The 17,730-nt window shown below is 52.7% G+C and overlaps 8 protein-coding genes across 8 annotated transcripts; 5 read left to right on the top strand and 3 right to left on the bottom strand.

Moving 5' to 3' along the window:
* Window positions 1-1,241: 1,241 nt before the first annotated feature.
* M409DRAFT_59196 (uncharacterized protein) lies at window positions 1,242-2,201 on the top strand (the record flags this gene model as incomplete). The annotated part of the gene is made up of 1 exon (XM_033814119.1): window positions 1,242-2,201. The coding sequence occupies one exon, from the start codon at window positions 1,242-1,244 to the stop codon at window positions 2,199-2,201; it is 960 nt and encodes a 319-aa protein (XP_033662390.1).
* Window positions 2,202-2,880: 679 nt separating this feature from the next.
* On the top strand, window positions 2,881-3,778 carry M409DRAFT_28228 (uncharacterized protein; the record flags this gene model as incomplete). The annotated part of the gene is made up of 3 exons (XM_033808934.1): window positions 2,881-2,894; window positions 2,950-3,311; window positions 3,366-3,778. The coding sequence occupies 3 exons, from the start codon at window positions 2,881-2,883 to the stop codon at window positions 3,776-3,778; spliced, it is 789 nt and encodes a 262-aa protein (XP_033662389.1).
* A 245-nt stretch (window positions 3,779-4,023) lies between these two features.
* M409DRAFT_28227 (uncharacterized protein) lies at window positions 4,024-4,657 on the bottom strand (the record flags this gene model as incomplete). Its single annotated transcript, XM_033808933.1, has 3 exons — window positions 4,024-4,161; window positions 4,214-4,520; window positions 4,572-4,657. The coding sequence occupies 3 exons, from the start codon at window positions 4,655-4,657 to the stop codon at window positions 4,024-4,026; spliced, it is 531 nt and encodes a 176-aa protein (XP_033662388.1).
* Window positions 4,658-8,075: 3,418 nt separating this feature from the next.
* Window positions 8,076-8,639, top strand: M409DRAFT_59194 (uncharacterized protein; the record flags this gene model as incomplete). The annotated part of the gene is made up of 1 exon (XM_033814118.1): window positions 8,076-8,639. The coding sequence occupies one exon, from the start codon at window positions 8,076-8,078 to the stop codon at window positions 8,637-8,639; it is 564 nt and encodes a 187-aa protein (XP_033662387.1).
* A 369-nt stretch (window positions 8,640-9,008) lies between these two features.
* M409DRAFT_59193 (uncharacterized protein) lies at window positions 9,009-10,995 on the bottom strand (the record flags this gene model as incomplete). Its single annotated transcript, XM_033814117.1, has 2 exons — window positions 9,009-10,805; window positions 10,864-10,995. The coding sequence occupies 2 exons, from the start codon at window positions 10,993-10,995 to the stop codon at window positions 9,009-9,011; spliced, it is 1,929 nt and encodes a 642-aa protein (XP_033662386.1).
* Window positions 10,996-12,606: 1,611 nt separating this feature from the next.
* On the top strand, window positions 12,607-13,107 carry M409DRAFT_28224 (uncharacterized protein; the record flags this gene model as incomplete). Its single annotated transcript, XM_033808932.1, has 1 exon — window positions 12,607-13,107. One exon carries the CDS (start codon window positions 12,607-12,609, stop codon window positions 13,105-13,107), a length of 501 nt encoding a protein of 166 aa, XP_033662385.1.
* Window positions 13,108-13,749: 642 nt separating this feature from the next.
* Window positions 13,750-15,081, bottom strand: M409DRAFT_69825 (uncharacterized protein; the record flags this gene model as incomplete). Its single annotated transcript, XM_033818460.1, has 1 exon — window positions 13,750-15,081. One exon carries the CDS (start codon window positions 15,079-15,081, stop codon window positions 13,750-13,752), a length of 1,332 nt encoding a protein of 443 aa, XP_033662384.1.
* Window positions 15,082-15,749: 668 nt separating this feature from the next.
* M409DRAFT_69824 (uncharacterized protein) lies at window positions 15,750-16,892 on the top strand (the record flags this gene model as incomplete). Its single annotated transcript, XM_033818459.1, has 2 exons — window positions 15,750-16,541; window positions 16,596-16,892. The coding sequence occupies 2 exons, from the start codon at window positions 15,750-15,752 to the stop codon at window positions 16,890-16,892; spliced, it is 1,089 nt and encodes a 362-aa protein (XP_033662383.1).
* Between the last annotated feature and the right edge of the window lie 838 nt (window positions 16,893-17,730).

Below are 17,730 nucleotides of genomic sequence, written 5' to 3'. Positions count from 1 at the left end.
AATCCAATTCAAATCCAACATTCCCAACGACAAAAATGACAACAAGTTCCTAAACCAGCCCTGGCGTGGGCATGGAGGTTCATACAACTTGAGCAATCGCGATGTGCATAATCACCTCGTCAACTGCGCGATAGACGCCAGACTTGCAGAGTCGATCTTTCGCTGCATTTCAGATGCGAAACCGCGTGGGGCCAAATATCCTTCTCGCCTGAGGCTTCGTGTCGACGGCGCCGGCGACATGGGTCAGCGCGAAGAGATCCAGAGTGTATCTTTTGTTGCAGAACATCTTGCACGCTCATGGCTGGTAATCCCACATCCCAATATTGATCGAGTGGGCGAGCTCCTTGCGGCTGAGATGGATCCTCCTGAGGATGATCTGCTCAGCAACGTGCATGTCATGAACGCGCACAGGTTGCCGAAGGCGGTGGCGCCCATCTTCCGTCGGACATGGCCCAGAGACGAGAAGATAGGTGACTGGAGAAAGGAGTGGCATATTCTGCCGCTGGCAGCGTCATATGCATGATTCAGACGACAAAAGATCTCATCACGAAGAGCAAAATGCTATTCCGAGTAGAATCAACATCAAAAGCTCTTGTATCTTGGCTCCAAAAATTCTCATGGATCTTCCATCTTTTCTACAGTATTTGGCCACTTTTCACTACGCTCTTCCATTGAAGGCACATTTCCTTCCCGTCTAAAACAACGGCAAAAAGATGGCAAAAAGCAGGCAAAAAGCAAAGACATACGACAGCCGCGATTCCCACGTGGTCACCCACCGAAGTACTAGTCAGCCTCTTGACAGTTTGACGATCGGAGAGCGGACGGGATCCAGTATGTTCTGTCAGATATGGTTGTATGTACTGGTGAAGGGTCCTCTGTAAAATATGTAACTTGTCTCCTTTGTCGAGAGACGCACACTGCCAGGTCAGCTTTGCTACCGACCTTGGGAGTCAGCCGGTCGGATTGCTTTCGTTTTGCTGGACACATACTACTAGTGTATAATTCAAGTACGAGGATACCTTGTGCAAACTCAAAAAGTATTCGAGCCGTATAGCTTTTGTAATTGTAGAAAGGAGTGCGACACCAAGGCTGTGAAGGGGGCGTAAATTGTGGCGTGTGGCGCATTGGGTGGCGCATGGCGCGAAACTCTGCGCAACGTCACCATTGTCTCTCTGCTCGGTGCTGGTGAATGAAAGACAACCTCCCCGATCCAGACTCGTACGTGGCGAGTGCATGCCGGGATGGCGCCCGCAATACCACCTCCGGACGTCTTTCCCTCAACTCGACATCCGGGCCGTAAAATCCTCTACCGACGTCTGACCGGTCCGGACGTCAAGCATACGCTCCTATTCTGCTATGGTGCAGGCTCCCATTCGGCCCTTACAACACTCTTTAAACCCTTTCTGGATCAACATCCGGATCTCGAGATCCTCTGTGTCGATCGCTGGGCACTTCCAGTCCCTACGGTGACATCGTCGTCCTCTGTCTCCCGGTCAGGACTTGGTATCTTTGAGGAACTCACCGATATCACGATCGAATTGCTTCAATCTCTGAACATCTCCGAACTTAGCATGGCCGCTCATTCTGCGGGCGTTTACCAAATGCTTCACCTCGCCCAAAGTTGCCAGGAGATTCCGACTCTGAGGGTCACACATCTGTTCCCATTGTGTACCCATATCCCGGCTTCTTTCTGCGGCTCCCAATTCCTGGATTGGATGCGTGTTATGCCGAGCCCCTTGTTCAAAACTTTGACCAGAGTCGACTCCAGCTTCGGTGAATCCTGGCTTGGGACATGGATGGCAGGAGTGAATACCAAATCCATCGCCACAGCACAGTCGCGCAAGCAGCTCTCCAATTATAAAGCCTCTGCGGACGAGACCCGTGCTCGATCGGAACGTCAAGATCTTGATTATCGCATCATCTATGAACATTTTGAGGGCATTGATCACGGGCAACTGGTCAACATCTACCGCGCCTTGACTATGCTCGCTCCGAAAACTAAAGTCGTTTGGTTCACAAGCGATCGCGACGCTTTCTTTGGTCCTTCGAGTGTATCTCGTCTGCTGCTGGAAATACAAGCCGAATCCGATGTCGAGGTATTTGTTGTGGACGGAGCAACTCACGCCGACATCCACGAGAGTAGGGACGTCTGGGAAAACATTATCCAGAGCCTAGGTCTGGCGAAGAAATGCCTGGATTAGATGCAGAGGCGTACAAATCGGCACGTTGGAGACTTTGAATTGGAGATTCTTCGACCGTCTCGCAGGATGATACGATCTGTGTGAGCGCCAGGTCGTTTTTCGCTCACGATTGAGCACTACTCTACTGTGCTATAGTAGACTTGCCATACCTTGCGTCATGAAACACTGTGTCGTCTGTTTGTTGACCACCGCTTAGCAAGCATCGAATCCGGAGGGGTCTACGCAGCCTGTATTCGTCAATCCTTGATTTGATGCGGTGGCGCTAGAAATGCCAGCAATAAACAGAAGGGGGGCCCGTATGGCTCTTTGGCGCTTGGGATGTTGTCGCTTTGCAAAAACCAAGACGTCTGTCACCGCACAACCGGTGAGTCAGGCGCTTTGTCTTTATCATTGCTCCAGCAAGAACTGCCGGTGCTCCGCATTTCGCGTGACAGCTGCTCGTATTACCTGAAGGCAGCAACGTAGGGCGCGCTGAAGTACCATGTCGTTCTGTCAGCAGACATCGTATTGGTGGGAAATTCATGAAGAAATGAGAGGCCTCCGACAGGACCCGATACCAGTGCAAATGAGAAGCTGAGTCCGCAAGTGCAAGAAATTCTAGTGTTACCCATCGCCTACTGATACTGTACATGCATTATCAAGACCTCTGATGGCTTCTTACTAGCTTGGCAAGACTTACATGTCCGGAGCTCGGTACGCATAATGCCTGTCTTCGAGTGCTTTCGTCTAAGCACTGACACTGCCGCAGTTTGTACATGCAACATCAGCTCACACGCAAAAACTTCCACAACCGCCTCCTGGAGCCCTGTATACCTCCACCCACGTCTTCCTGCCGCGTCGCTGACGTCGCGTGCGGCACGGGAGTCTGGTCTCTCGAACTCTCCGAAGAAGTTGGTCCCGTCGGTATCGAAGGGTTGGACATCTCCTTGAAAGATGTTCCATCTGCAGAGTTCACGCCAGCACACGTGTCCTTCCATCAGTTCGACCTCTTGCAAGAGCTGCCAGCAGAAATGACAGGTCGATTCGACATCGTCAACATACAATTCGTAATGCTCTTCATAAAGGACTCCAATTTCTCCAGCGCCCTGCATCGACTTCTCCAAATGCTCAGTAAGCAGACGAAATGCAAGATTCGAATGATATACTGAGAGCAGCGATATGCAGAGCCCGGCGGTTGGCTACAGTGGACCGACAGCAATAGCGCAAACCTGAAGTGGCCTTCGGGAACCCCAGGGAAAGTCGCTGTGCAGATGCCCAAGCTCTTCTCGCTCACTAAAGAGCTATGGGGTCAGTCGAAAAGCCAGTGGATCGCCGAGATAGGCCACCGCTTCTCGGACGCGGGTTTAGAAGAGGTCAAGGTTCTCAAGCCGAGTCCTCAGCCTTCAACGCTAGTGTCAACGCAACTGCAGTCCCTCTGGGGTCTCGAAGATGGCTTTCAGTATCTCCGGGGCAAGCTTCCTGCGGACGCCATTCGCCGCTGGGACGATCAGTATGCTCTTGCGGTGGCTGAGACTCAAGAGCTAAAGTTGGGCTTTGACATGAGTTTGGTGCGAGCTGTTGGTCGGAAACCCCTTTAAAGCAGGGTCCTCTAGATCAGGCTTCGTTAGCCGAGCTTCATTTTTCGGCATGGTGTTTGCATCGAGAGAGAATTGTTTCCACGAAATAGACCAGAAAGCGGTAGCTACTATCTACACTGTGATGCAATTTTAGACCTTGTCCTAACCCTTCCAAGTTTTCCGTTGTCGGCGACTACTGCTTCCCAAGTGTCGTTTTTGGGGAGCTAATCTCGTCTTGCACAAAACAAGACTCAACAGAGATCTCCTCAATAGACCTCAATGTTGAAGAACTGTGTAATAGCCCTAGTTCTTAGGCTAGGAGAGAAGAAATCGTAGCCAATTACAACGCCGCAATCAGTCGTGTAGACAGTGGTAGGCAATTCACCTCCGTAAAGGATATTCCACTACAGTCTACGTTAGTATTGCGTGATGACTGCTGCTGCACTGAGGCTTTACCGAAGCAACTTTGTCATTGAAGAATGGTCGCTGGACGAGCCCGCTAAAGACTGCTTGAGAATCCAACAGGATCCGAGGCTGGAAAATGGGGAAGCCTGGATCGACATATCCAGTCCACACGCTAGGTCGCGTACTATTGGCTTCGTACGTGATCATCACGTTGCTGACCTGCCCATTTGAGGTCTTGTTCGAGAAATCGAAGGCGGACGAGGCGAGATTGCCTTCGAATGCTTCGAGGGCGCGGACGTATTGGTGTTCAGCAGAGAACTGTATCCAGCCGGAAGTGATGTGAGATAAATTGGCATTCCTACGGCTGAGTTAGCGACCTCTTCACGTCTTGTCGAAGAGGCGAAAGCACCATTTATGTTGCACGAAGCTCGCACTGAACTCCGTATGGACCTTTGGAGGCAGTGGCTCTTGAAAATTGGCCGAGAATTCGTTCATAGAGGAAGGGAAAGGGGCGCATCCTTGGGTTTGAGTAGCGATGCTACTAACGCCTAGCGACAGGAAGACTGAAGAGACGCGTAGCAACATGAGAAATGATAAGAGAACAACGAGTTGAGTAGAATGGCTTGGGCGTAGCTGCTACTTATGCGATGAATGATGTGCAGAGTCCCCGTCTCTTTTGTCTGTCTACGACTGTCAGTTCACTCTCACTTACACCGCTCTCGTATACAACGGTTCAGAGATCGGATCGTACCACCAGCGCAGTAACAAGCAAAATCACGTGTCTGGCAAAGACGCGTAATAAGTACGTGGGCCGATAGTCCACGCAACCTCTGTCCGTATTGTCAAACGAGCGACCAAAGTTGTTGCCTACGCTATTTGTCCTAGTATGTGTCAGCGCCATGCTGCTGCCTTGGTTTACGTGCGGCGTACTTTTATACGGCATGGTACGCTAAGCTGTAGAATCGTGGTGCCTAGTGATCGTTTCGTCAACCGCAGATATAGTACCAATGGGAGAAACTACATTCTGGCTTGCAACGCTCGTACTTCTGCATTGTCTCGTACAGTACAGTATCGCGTCCATTGTTTCTTTACTTCCATGTCCTCTAATTTGCCGCTCTTGGGCTCTGCCCCCACGAGCCTTGATTGAAGTAACACACTCGACGGAGAGTGCCTCTAACAGCGGTATGGCAAGTAGCTACTCGACTTGATAATATTTGCGTCCATGAGCACCTTTATAAAAGATATCGACAATGCGCCGCTGTTATATAGCGCGTCCGTCGCCAATGATGAGCGCTCCTACGTGCCTGGTAAGTTTCTGGTCCTACTCCTTTCGTGGACAAGTTAGGAATTGAACTTTTCAGCTGAGAATAAGAAATTGTGTGTGTGTTTGTTTTTTTGTGATCAGAATGCTTTCCAAAGCTATGTACCAACCGGTTTCCCAAAATTCCCATTCTAATGTTACATCCCAAGAGTGTGTGTAAGCCCCAGCCAAGATTCATCCCGAGAGTCCAACCACTGTCAGCTACAATGCCGACCGTAAGCGTGTGGTTCGCGACAGTTTTCAGGATATCTTTTTCCGGCTCTCCGTATTGGTGGTAGTGCATGCGGTAATGACTGTGGTAGTTACCTTACCGTTCAACGGTTGTAGGTGCACTGGGAGAAAGGGGAAGAGTTTGTTGGGGGGGGGGGGGGTGAACTGTTGTTGGCGTCTTGAATCTAGTTCTTGACCGCGCAGCAGCAGTCGCTGATGTTTTGACCGCAGGTACGGCAGGTTTCCCAACCCATCTTGCCAGTTGGCTTTGGGGTGGATGGAGGTGGGGATGGGCGCTGGTTCTTGACAGCACAGCAGCAGTCGCTGATGTTCTGGCGGCAGATTGGGCAGGTTTCCGACATGCTGGTTGTGGTGGGTTGGCTGTTGGCTGTTGGCTGTTGGCTGTTGGTTGTTGGTTGTTGGTTGTTTTGGTGCTGGAGTTCTGGGAGTTGGTGGTTGGTGTGTGAGTGCTGAGAGCTGATAATCCCTCCAAGGACGGACTAGACGTGTGTTTATATAGGAAATGTGCCCTTGGATGGTCCCATTGTACTGTTATGCGTCGGGAGATGCGAAAGCCATTCTCGTGTGAATGACTGCTGACATAATGGGATTGTCTTGTCAACTGCAACAAAGACAGACCATTGAAGAGGGCGTCGACAAAGAGATAGGACTTCTGCTCGCTGAGGGCACAACAACCTGCAGTATGGCATTGGTCAGCAGTGAATGGTTGGACAAGAGGCTTGCTCGCTGACTGCTCTTTGCAAGAGCGCGGCGAAGTCTGTAACAAAGGACGGTCAATAGCATTGAGCGCCTCTAGTACCAAGGAGTATCATCGACCAACAAAGAACACCTTCGGAGCCATGGGGCGTGCGACAAGGGGCGAATCAAGAGCCAGGAACATCAGAAGCCGCCCAATAGATTCAATAGGAGGATCTTGACCCTCGCGAGCATTTCGATCTTCTCAATCCGATGGTCGAAGCTATAAGAGGCCGACATTTGTATTGTAGTGTATGCTAGCGACCTCAGTGCTCATTATAGCCTTGTTGCACGAGGTGGGTAACTGGCTTGGTAGGTGAACATTGGACCTTAAGCCTTGTGGCCCGCAGATACAGGGTCTAAAGTCCCTTTATCTGCACTGGTCCCATATGATTAAGACCTTGTTCCAACAAGTTTCCCAATGGGGTACTAGAGGACCGTTGGAAAGTTGGCATTTAGAACCCAAGCGACCAGTGCTTTTGCACTGAGGCCGGTGTAGAACTAGTTTTCTCCGTTGCCGTAGGAATGCCTGTTTATTGATCTCTTCCAGTTGCCAAAGACAGAATCGCATTGTTTTGAGCCACTCAAGCACCAAATGCCTCAACGAGGACATCGTAGAAGATCGGAAATGCCTCTGACCCGAGTCCACAAGGCCACAACTACCGGATTCGTTCCACCTGGACGAAAATCCAGTCTACTCTGCTAGATTGCTTGAGATCAGTTTTTGAAGTTCCGGATCCTGTTGTAAGTGCAAAGTCGCGAAAAGTTACCGCATTTCTAGATCTTGCACAGAGGAAGAACGAGCATTGTTACACCCTCCCTGAGTTCCTTCACCAAAGGACGACCGCATCTTCGAAGAAATCCGTACCTATGAATCCGGGCATTTCTGGTCGCTATACAAGACAAGTAACGAACGTAGCAAAAAGTCCACCAGGCACCGGCGGGGATCATCAACAAGCACGACATGCCAACAACATCGGCCTCTCGCGGAAACACTAGGAAGCAGGCCTGTCCATTACCAACGTCCAAAGCGAAAAAGTATACGCTGACTGTACAACCGACCGAACGGGTAGTAGCTAATCCTCGGCGTGTAGATGTCACCAGTCTGACACCGGATCGCAGAGGAGTCCGAAGCCGAGTTGAATCTGAGGACCAATCGGGCGAGCATTTCGGATGACACTCCGTCACACAAAGTGTGTGTATGTGATCGGAACTAATAATCAGGCGGCGTACATGCTTATGGCATTCTTCGAAGCTTTTGCTTGCTTGCTTGCCTTGCCGGGGCCTGAACTAAACCCAATCAAATCTCCAACCCCTTCCGAAGCGAGACCCTTTAAAGTTCCCCCGAATCGCGCGTGGGAACGCAGCTGAAGCGCAGCTCCTGCCTTTTGCTCCAAACCTTAGCGGCTACTTTTACATCCTCTCAGTTCCTACATCCTCCTCCTCGTTCGCATTCGCCTCGAAACGTCTCCTACATAATAATAACAAGCAGCACACGCGATCTCTCTCTGCTTCGAAATCCGCCGTTCTCAATCACTCCCACGAGGCCACCGAGCCTCCTGCACAACCCTTCGAATCCCCACGGGGCGCGACGAACGCATTCACAACCACAATCAAGTAACAACCATGAGCTTCTTCTCCGACTCCACGACCGCCTACGCATTTGGCACCTGCCTCCTCATAATCGTCGCCGCCTTCCTCCTCGTCCAGCCCACCGGCCTGGTCAAATGGCTGCAAAAGAAAAACTACCAATACGAAGTCACCTTCGCCCTGTACATGCTCACGCCCACGGAGAAGTTCATCTTCAGTGCGTCCCTCTCACAATCCTGCAATCCCTCCCGTCCAAACCCTACCATGCTAACAAACTTCCTCCTACCTATAGACTCCATCCTCTTCCTCACCCTCTCGATGTTCCTCCTCGCCTCCATCCTCTACCTCCCCGACCACCTCGTCACCATGACCCGCCGCGCCTACTACTACTGCGCCGGCGACTACAACGGCCCGCGCCACGCCGCCGAATCGCTCTACGGCACCGCGACGCGCGCGGGTGATGCCATGTACGACGCTGCTACGGCGTGGGCGCACAATGCGTATCAGGCGACCCTGAATAAGTCTGCGACCGCGACGGCCGCTGCTGAGGCGGCGAGCCAGGCGGCGGAGACGATTGTGGGGCAGTTGGGCGTGGAGTGATGTATGGATGTAAGTTTTGTTGAAGGTTTAGCGATGGTGTTATGGCGTTCTTGAACGGGGGCAGTCGCAGAAGCTGGAAGTGAGCGAGGAAAGTCTGCTTCAGAGGCGGCATGTGTGGAATATGGGGCACGGCCAACAGAGGGGAGATGCGGCCACTATGCGATACTCCAGAACTGCAAGCACAAAGCCAGCCATCCAGGTTGGTGTGGAAGAGCGAAGCTGTGATCTGGTGGTGATAGTACACACTTTGTTTCTCTTTTCGTAGCAGGATACCCTATCAGCGTCTGAACAAAAGCAATGCATCAGTCGATTGGAAAACAAAAGAGCATATAACATATCATGAAGAAGTGGGCTTTCATTTGATTCCGCTTATACTACGACATCCTGAATACTAACCCCTGAATCACGCATCCGCCTTCGACGGACCTCATAGCTGAGAACCGTATGATCATAATACATCAGCATCAAGCGCCAACGTTTCTGTTCATCAGGCAGGTGCTCGGTGCCCTGCATAGGCCCTGTGGCAATTCCAGCCAAAGGCTCGAACGGCCTGTGACCATCTGCCTCTTGCGATGCAAAGGGCAAGATCCGCTCAATTCGCATCGTGTAAACCGTGTTGGGAGGACACTTGGATTTGCTGTATTTGAGAGCGGGAAAGTCGGAATGCCGTGAGAGTTTGGTCAGGGACATGACCACGACTCTGCCTTTCTGCGATGCCAGCACGACGACGCCGATGGCGGGAATGTATGCGGTCATGTTGAGTCTTTCGATGCTGTTGATCCAGGAGTATTGCGAGGGGATGAGTTGGCGCAGAGCATTGGTGAAGCCGACTGTCGGTGGCGTGATCGCCGATTCGGATATGGCCTTTTCTGAAGCTGGGCAGTGGGGTGGTTGTACGAGGTAGACGCTCCGTACCGAGGAGTGAAGTATCGGGCAAGGGAGGTCATCGCAGATGCTTTTGTTGTTGAATTGGAAGGCTCGAGGTTCGTTGCCGAAGATTCGTCGTCCACCGTACATGGCGTTGAATGAGAAAGAGTCTTCTGTACCTTCATCCTCAGAGTCAATGTCGACGTAATAGGTGTCGTCTTCGCTGAGTTCGTCGTCGTCCTGGTCTGGGTCTGCCATGGTCACATCTTCGTTGGCGGCACTCTCTGACACCTCTTCGTCGGGAGATCCATCAAGTCCAGTGTCTGTGCTACTGCGGGATGTCGACGGCCTGTCGAATCGTGACTGACGTCTCGGCATACCAAATCGTTCAGATGCATCCGGTACATGATCGATAGAGCCTCCAATATCCCACAGATTCTGTTCGCTTTTGACCCCGGAGTCTATTTCGCCCTCCTCGAAGCCTAGAGCTGCACGGAAGTCATCTTCAGGCAGGAAAGATCTCTTGTCCAGGAACATGATTGTCCAGCCGCTGTTGAAGCGATCGTGGTCATGGGCTGAAACGTAGGACTGACCGCCAAAACGAAATGTTTGAGCTGTTGCCATCTCCCACAGGTCAATTGACCGGCAAAAGCCGCCAATGTCGGTGGTGAGTAGCCATCGAGCCTCGGGATCATCACCAGTATTGCAAAAGGCAATGTGTGGGATGTTTGAGGTTCCATTAAGAACTTGCTCGGTTACATCGGTTTTACGATGCCGTTCGGGCTTGGTTCCACTCTCGTCCAGCTCCTCACCTTCTTGCGGCTCATCTTGCCCATCCGCATCTACCAGCCCAAACTTGAAGATGGTGATGCTGTGGGTGTTGGCGCTAGTGGCCAAGATTCGAGCTTCTGAGTGAATAGCCAGGCCCCAGGCGCTCATCCCAACGTTACTTTGGAAGAATGGCTTGACCTCATCCGCGTCTACTCCCACGCTGCTTCCAGGCTCGGCTCTTCTTTCGATTGCGTGGATGATTTGTCGCACAAAGAAAGCGTCGACATCGCCATCATCACGCACCGTAGCGATGATCTCCTCGCTGCCGAGACATTGCACAACGAGATTGTTTATCGCATGCGGACGCCGTGCGTCGATGTACCCCGGCCTCGCAGGCGTCGATGGCTGCGAGGTAACAATCAAGGCAGGCTCCTGGGACAGAGCTTGTGTATGATATCGCGGCCGGTAGACGAAGATCCGGTCTGCATAGGCCACGAAGTACAAGTTGGCGTGTTGCGAGAGGGCCGTCTTGAAGAGTTAGCGGTGTGCCTCACAAGCAGGCGATATGTGAGATGTGGTGACAGACTAGGTTGCATCGCCACGGACAGATGGGCGTACTCAAGTCGTCGCGGTGCCTGGAGTCGCCGCCAAACCGCGCGGCCGATGTTTGTGCGCCAATGGCGACTACAGCGGCCTCGCTGAAACTCTTCCTGGGCATGCTGGTGCTGTGCTACGGCGGCGGTGGAGTAACGATGGAGTCCTCCTGCCGGGGGCAGAGCATGGCGATTGGCGAGCTGTCACGAGGTTGTGGTACGGCAGCACAGCTCTGAAGCAACGCCCGTGTGTGCGAGCAGTGTCAGTGGGTGGTGGTGTTGATGTGGGATGGATGGGGACATGGAAGGATGGAACTGTAGCGCGACTTTACGGCGAAAGGCTGGAGACGTGCGTCGGGCCTGCGGGAAGATCCGAGCGTTTCGAGAGCTGCGCTTTCCCGCTCGCAGGCGGTTGATTCTATTTCAACTTCACGTCCTCAATTCGATGGGAGTGCCGACAGAAAATGGACACGTAACCTGCCAGCACGCCCTTTTGGGAGCCCTGGCCGGGCGATAACCCTGCGGCCCGTGACGCTCCCTCCAGACGCGGCCATGCTCGCAAGTTCGGCGAGACAATGGAGCACAATGGGTGTCGTTCTGTCGACATGACGCGCGAGCTCCCTGTTGTGCGACCGCCAAATTCGCTGCTACTGGACACAGCCCGCGCCACATCAGTCTCGAGGTCCGCTATGCGGCGCACTCGCAGCCCGTCACACGACGACCGGTCGCGTCGCTACGACCTCGTCCCCAGCGCCGATGCCACTCGCCCAGCACGCCAGCGCTCAACCTGTGTCGATCCGCCGTCTGGTGCTGGCCTCTCCTCCTCCTCCCGCTCGCCAACGCGCATTCGCAGCAACTGCCGGACGCAGGATACGACGCCGACTCCCTCACTTGGGTCCTGTCTGTTACGAGGCTGCCTGCCGCAGGGCCGGCGGCGGTCCTGATTCCGTCATCGCCGTCGTTCCCTCCCTCCTAGTGGACTGTGCGACACACAACGCAAGCCGACGGCGTCTGGTAAGAACCGCTTCTCCTCGCTCATTCATGCACATGCTTGCTAGCTCTGCGTGTCTCATCCCGCATGTCCGTCGTCTGTTCCTCGCCAATATAATTGTGCGACAATTCTGCTGTACGACCAACCATATCTTATCATTTTTCCATTGTTAAGCGAACCTCCGAGCCCATCCACTTCATGCCAACTACTGTGCCACGCTCCGAACCCTCGCACTACGGTCACTCCGGCTTACTGCTGCCGCTATCGACATGCACCCACTCCTGCCAGGATCAAGTTGCTGCTACTCTCGTGTAGACATCCTACTGGTCTCCAATGCGGCTCAACACTGGGCAAACCCTCCTCACCACTCGTACCGATCTCTTCTCCAGTTCTGCAGAAAGCCTAAAAAGGCCTTTTTATCACTCTCGTGTCTCACAAACTAGCGCGCATACTGGCGGCTTTTGGTCACAATCGGCCGGTGGACAAGCAGTGCGAAAGACTTGAAGCGTGGGTACCATCCCCTCTTAAGGCCCTCGAGTGCAGGTTTCAAGGAACATCCATTCACACTCTTCACCTTCGTCCACTGAGTATGAAGGATCGTTGTCATCCAGTACCTACAGCAAACACTTCACTAGCACTTCGAATCAAGCTTGACGAAGTACCGTCTACAAGACCATCACCTATCCAATCGACGCTGGCTGCATCCAACAGCGAACCACCCGTCAACGATCTTGAACAGTGCAAAATGGTTCGCTCGTCAGAACGAAGTCTAGCCAGTCTGGCAAGCGCGAGCACGCTACTTCTGTTCACTCCCGCGATTACACCTGCGGGTAAGGCAACCAATAAAAGCGGAGAGAAGAATGTCGACCCCTTCGAAACGCTTGGACGAGCACTGAGCCGCTACCATAAGCGTATCCGCCACGTGCCATACGTACCCAAGATCGGTTTCACAGAAACACACGAGGCATTCCTCGGTCAGGCCGATGCCCTCGTGGTCGTCATCTGCGAACCTGAGCACGCCAAGCACGAGTGTCTTGGCAACCAGGGCGACTTCGCTGGTGCGGCTCACGAGGCCATGGACAACATCTCGTTCAGTGGACATCTACCAATATTCCTCGTCCGCTGCGGCGATTCCAAAGGCAACTTCTGGCCGGACTTGACCAATTTCGACAATGTCATGAAGTGCAGCACCTATGACCCTGAGATGGCCAAACAGGTTGCGCGGAAGCTCTTCGAAGCGAAGTAGTGAACAATGGGAACTCGCCGTCCCTACGACGACTTGACTCCTTACTCAGTATACTGGTAATAACGACCTGCAAATCGGTTTCCAAGAAAGAGGACAGTATTAATCGAGGCAAAGGCGGCACGACGTTCATTCACTTCATTCATTCGGGATTCCGGTGCAAGGATGACCCCTGTTATCTAGCGTTCAGTGCTGTTCCAGCTTCAACTACCTACACCGCATATTTCTGGAAGGACTTTTGAGGCTACTGCATACATACATTCTTGCTTTGGAGGACGTGGAGAGCTTTTTGAGGATACCCTAGGAGTTTGCCTTTTGGCGCTCAGCGTGGCACACGATCGTTTTTGTTAGTTCGTTGGTTGATGCTTGTTGGCTTCGTTGTTTGCGCTGCTTGGGATTCTGATGACGGATTTACGGTATTGGGTCTGTTGTTACGTAGACGATGCTTCACATACTTATAAAGGACCGATTTACAAATCGTTGATGGAGACATGGTGATGACTAGGTATCTTGAACGACACCATGATTTCCTCGCCTATGAAAAGCTGCCTGCTCAAAAGGGGGTATCTCGTGCACTCGATCAATCTCTATCCTCTATCCAGGACTCCACAAAATATCGACTTCTCAGGAGCCCGCAGTACCATTCTACCCCAAACTCACATACGAAACATCCGACTCCCCGCCCTCCACCTTCGGCTCCCTGGCTTCACCAACAAATCCATTCCCACTACTCGAATCAGTCTGCGTCCCGGCTACACGCATGTTAGCCCTCCGCTTCGCATCAAGTTCCTGCTCATGCACGGCGTTACTATAAAGCTTCAACGAGCCAATCACCATGATAATCACAAGGCCCAAAGCCAATATCACCCGCCTCGTCATGACCCATCGCAGGCCTTCGACTTCCGATTTGGCGTCGGCTTGCAGGTCGACGGTGATTTGGTAGTTCAGGCGTTGGATCTTGGATTCCATCTCGCGCTGTTCGTTGCGCACGGCCATCTTGCGGTCGTCGAACATGCCTTTTAGTTCGTCTTTGAGCGCGCCGCTTTCTTGCCCGAGTCTCTGCGAGAGGATCTCGACTTCGTGTTGGAGGTGGGTGCGTTCGGTGCGCATCTTTTCTTGCTCGGATTTCCGTCTGGCGGTTACCTCTGTTTTGAGCTCGGCGCAAGCGGCACGGAAGAGGTATGTTTCGTTTTCAACTTGGGATTTGTTGACGAGGGCTTCCTGCGCCATGTTCATGTTGTCGGAGAGCAGGACCCGCATGCCCTTCATGATGGTGATGGCCTGGGATTCGGTCCAGCCGGAGTCCATGAGGCGTTGGACAAGGCCAAAGGTGTCGAAGTGATGGACGTGGCGGGGGGCGTTGATGTGAGGGGCTTTAACAGGTGGGGTGTGCTCGTCGAAGGATACGTCCGGGTGTGCGTCCTCAGGTGCTTCCTGAGTCTGAGCCTGCTGCTCCTCGCTATGCTGAGCAGGGTCTGGGACCGTATTCAGTAAAGACTCCAGCGGTTTATCTGGCGGCATGTCCGGAGACCCGGGTGGTTTCGCCTCCGGCCTTCCATCTTCCGCGTCCAACATAGGGTCTGTTTGTATCTTCGAAGCCTCCTTCGCTTCGACAGTAGTCGGCTCTATGTTTTCTTCCGTACTCTTCTTCTCCTCCGGCTCTGCCTGCTCAGCTTTGATCTCCGCTTCTCCATCACGTTGTAGCTTCTCCCCGATTTTCGGCAACTTCGTTTGCTCTGGCGTGTCCATTCTCGTCGGTGGCGGCATCCCTTTTCCGCCGCCGAGGTGAGGAGGAGGCTGATTGGCGGTGCCATAGCGAGTCTGTCTCGGGGCTGCCTCTGCTGGTCTCCTTCGTGGTGGACAGGAGTGAAAGGCTCTCATACGGGCAGCAGCCTTCGTCGACCGAACTGCCGGGGTTGCGGCTTCGAAGCCCTTGGCCAGCATAGGCCATAGGAATGGGAGCCGCGGGGCAGCCATGGTGGTGAAATGGGATCACCAAGGGAGTGGACGTGTGCGGTGTTGAGAAAGGTGAGTGGACTTGTTCATCTAAATCGCTCTTCCCAAGATCTAAATCTTGCGCCGATCGCCACGTGAAGACGGGAGTGGCCGCGCTCGGCCCGAGGATCCGAACCTCCCTCTCACTCACATGCAAATGTTTCTTGCATTCTTCAACAATCACTTCTGCTGTGTATTTTCAGACCTGAGAACCCGCCAAACCGAAGATCGACTATCTCGAATATACACACAGACATAGTGGCTCTCCACCAAGGAGTACCATATAGGAGCCACGACTCGTACGCCTCGATAAACATCCAGTCATGCGTACTCCTGTACGCTGGCCGAACCTTTATCTTGTCAAGTATATGCGTTCCATACTTCAATCAGGGCCGATTCATCAGTATTGCCACAATTTGGAAAATACACTCATGCATTTATTTCAATGTCAAGTCCAAGGTGACGGATCGCAAGCGCTTGCCCTAGAGCCGAGAATTGTCCTCGGCTCTGGGGAGCTTTCTCCACGCAGCTGTCGACATCATCCTGCCGAATCGCTACACGCGAGATGAACATTCGCAATACTATTACTGTAGATTGCCCATTGTAAGTCATCTTCTAGTCCTTATCTCTCTACATTCTTACGACACACCATGCCTTACGCCCTCGTCATCGACAAAGCCGAAGGTAAACCTGGCAAGGTCTACCATCCTCTCAAGAACATCGAGCAACCCGAGCCACAGCCCAAGGACAACGAAGTCGTCGTCAAAATCACCGCTGCAGCGCTCAATCATCGCGACTTGTTCATTCGACAAGGCCTATACGGTGCCATCGGTTTCGGCGTCCCTCTCCTCGCAGATGGCTGTGGTGTTGTCGTGAAGACTGGCTCTTCGCCCGAGGCAAAGAGATGGCAGGATAAGCGGGTGGTGCTCAACCCAGGTCATGGGTGGAAAGACGATCCAGACGGACCTGAATCTTCAAAGGGATATGCCATTCTTGGCGGCACGAAGCTCAATCCGTTGGGCACGGCCGTCGAGTATCTCAGCATTGATCCAGCGGAGCTTGAGGAGGCGCCGAAGCACTTGACGAGTGCTGAGGCTGCTGCTCTGCCCTTGGCTGGATTGACCGCATGGAGGGCGACGATATCCAAGAGCCAGAATGCAAAGCCTGGAAGGAACATTTTGGTGACGGGCATTGGAGGCGGTGTTGCCGTCATGTCGCTGTTGTTCGCAGTCGCGGCTGGCGCGAACGTCTACGTGAGCAGTGGAAGTCAGGCCAAGATCGATAAGGCCATCTTGCTCGGTGCGAAGGGTGGAGTGAACTACAAAGAGCAAGGCTGGGAGAAGAAGCTGCAGGCTTTGCTGCCTAAGGACAGGAAGAAATTGGATGCGATCATCGATGGTGCGGGCGGCGACGTTGCTGAGAAGGGTGCAAAGCTGCTGCGGGTGAGTCGACACTATCTCATTCATGCTACAATAACGCGACTGACTATTCTCTAGGACGGCGGCATCATCTCACAATACGGCATGACAGTAGGACCAAAGATGTCTTGGATCATGCCCGACGTGCTCAAGAACATCGAACTTCGCGGCAGCACAATGGGCTCACGGAAAGAGTTCGCAGAAATGGCAAAGTTCGTCAACGACAAAGGACTCAAGCCACTCGTTAGTAGGACCGTCCAAGGCATCACGAATCTCAAGGACATCGACAGCTTGTTTGACGATATGAACAAGGGCACGCAGCTGGGAAAATTGGTGATTGAGATCTCGCCGGATTCGAGCAAGAGCAAGTTGTAAATTATGAAGATTGTAACGAATATCTAGTATTATTGAATGGTTTGACACCGATCGTCTCCTCGCTTTTGACTCGGCAATGTTGTTGACATGGAGACAGAATGGCCGCTGCTGGTGGTATGAATCACATAATCACATTTCGCTCTACAAGACCACCAAAGCGGACTCTGGTACCTAAACCTCTCAAACTTCGCCGACTCTCCATGTTCGAATGTTATTGGCTGCTCGAGCAGTAAAAGCGACATAGCGACCAATGGTAAACAATCACGAAATCGCAAACAAGCTGAAGTTCGGTCAGGCTGCCGTTGAGAACCACAAATTGCCCAAAACGGGTATTGCGAGGTACCAGTGGTATAGACGGTCGCCCAGTGAGGTTGCTACGCAAGACTTGAAGACAGAACAACGACGCTGAAGGTATGCAAAGGCTCATATACGAGGTGTTGGTAGCCGTGCGCGATGGAGAGTCTTTGCCTGCTTTATCTACTCGATCGTACACTTTGACCATATACAGTCTCGACGAAATGATCTCACTACGAGTACGTACACTCAAGACGAAGAATCAAAGTTATCGTACTGACGTATCATTCAGCTCGCCATCCTCGCGCAACTCGCCTGTGTAGCAGATCTAGCTCTAGGCCTACACGAAGCCGTAGGCAGCTATCTAGAAGAATCAGCGACAGCATCGCCGACAGTTGCTGCTACTACTGAGGCTCCTGTTGCTACCATCGCCTCTGATGCTACCCCCACAGCTACCTCAGCATCAGAGTCGGCAGAATCATCACAACCGTCCTCAACCCAAGCCTACGAAAACGGCGCCCACAACCGCTACCTCAACTCCTTC

The sequence above is a fragment of the Zasmidium cellare genome (assembly GCF_010093935.1).
Source record: "Zasmidium cellare ATCC 36951 unplaced genomic scaffold M409scaffold_41, whole genome shotgun sequence".
In the NCBI taxonomy this organism is placed as follows: Eukaryota; Fungi; Ascomycota; class Dothideomycetes; order Mycosphaerellales; family Mycosphaerellaceae; genus Zasmidium; species Zasmidium cellare.
This window is presented reverse-complemented; position numbering and strand designations above follow the sequence as displayed.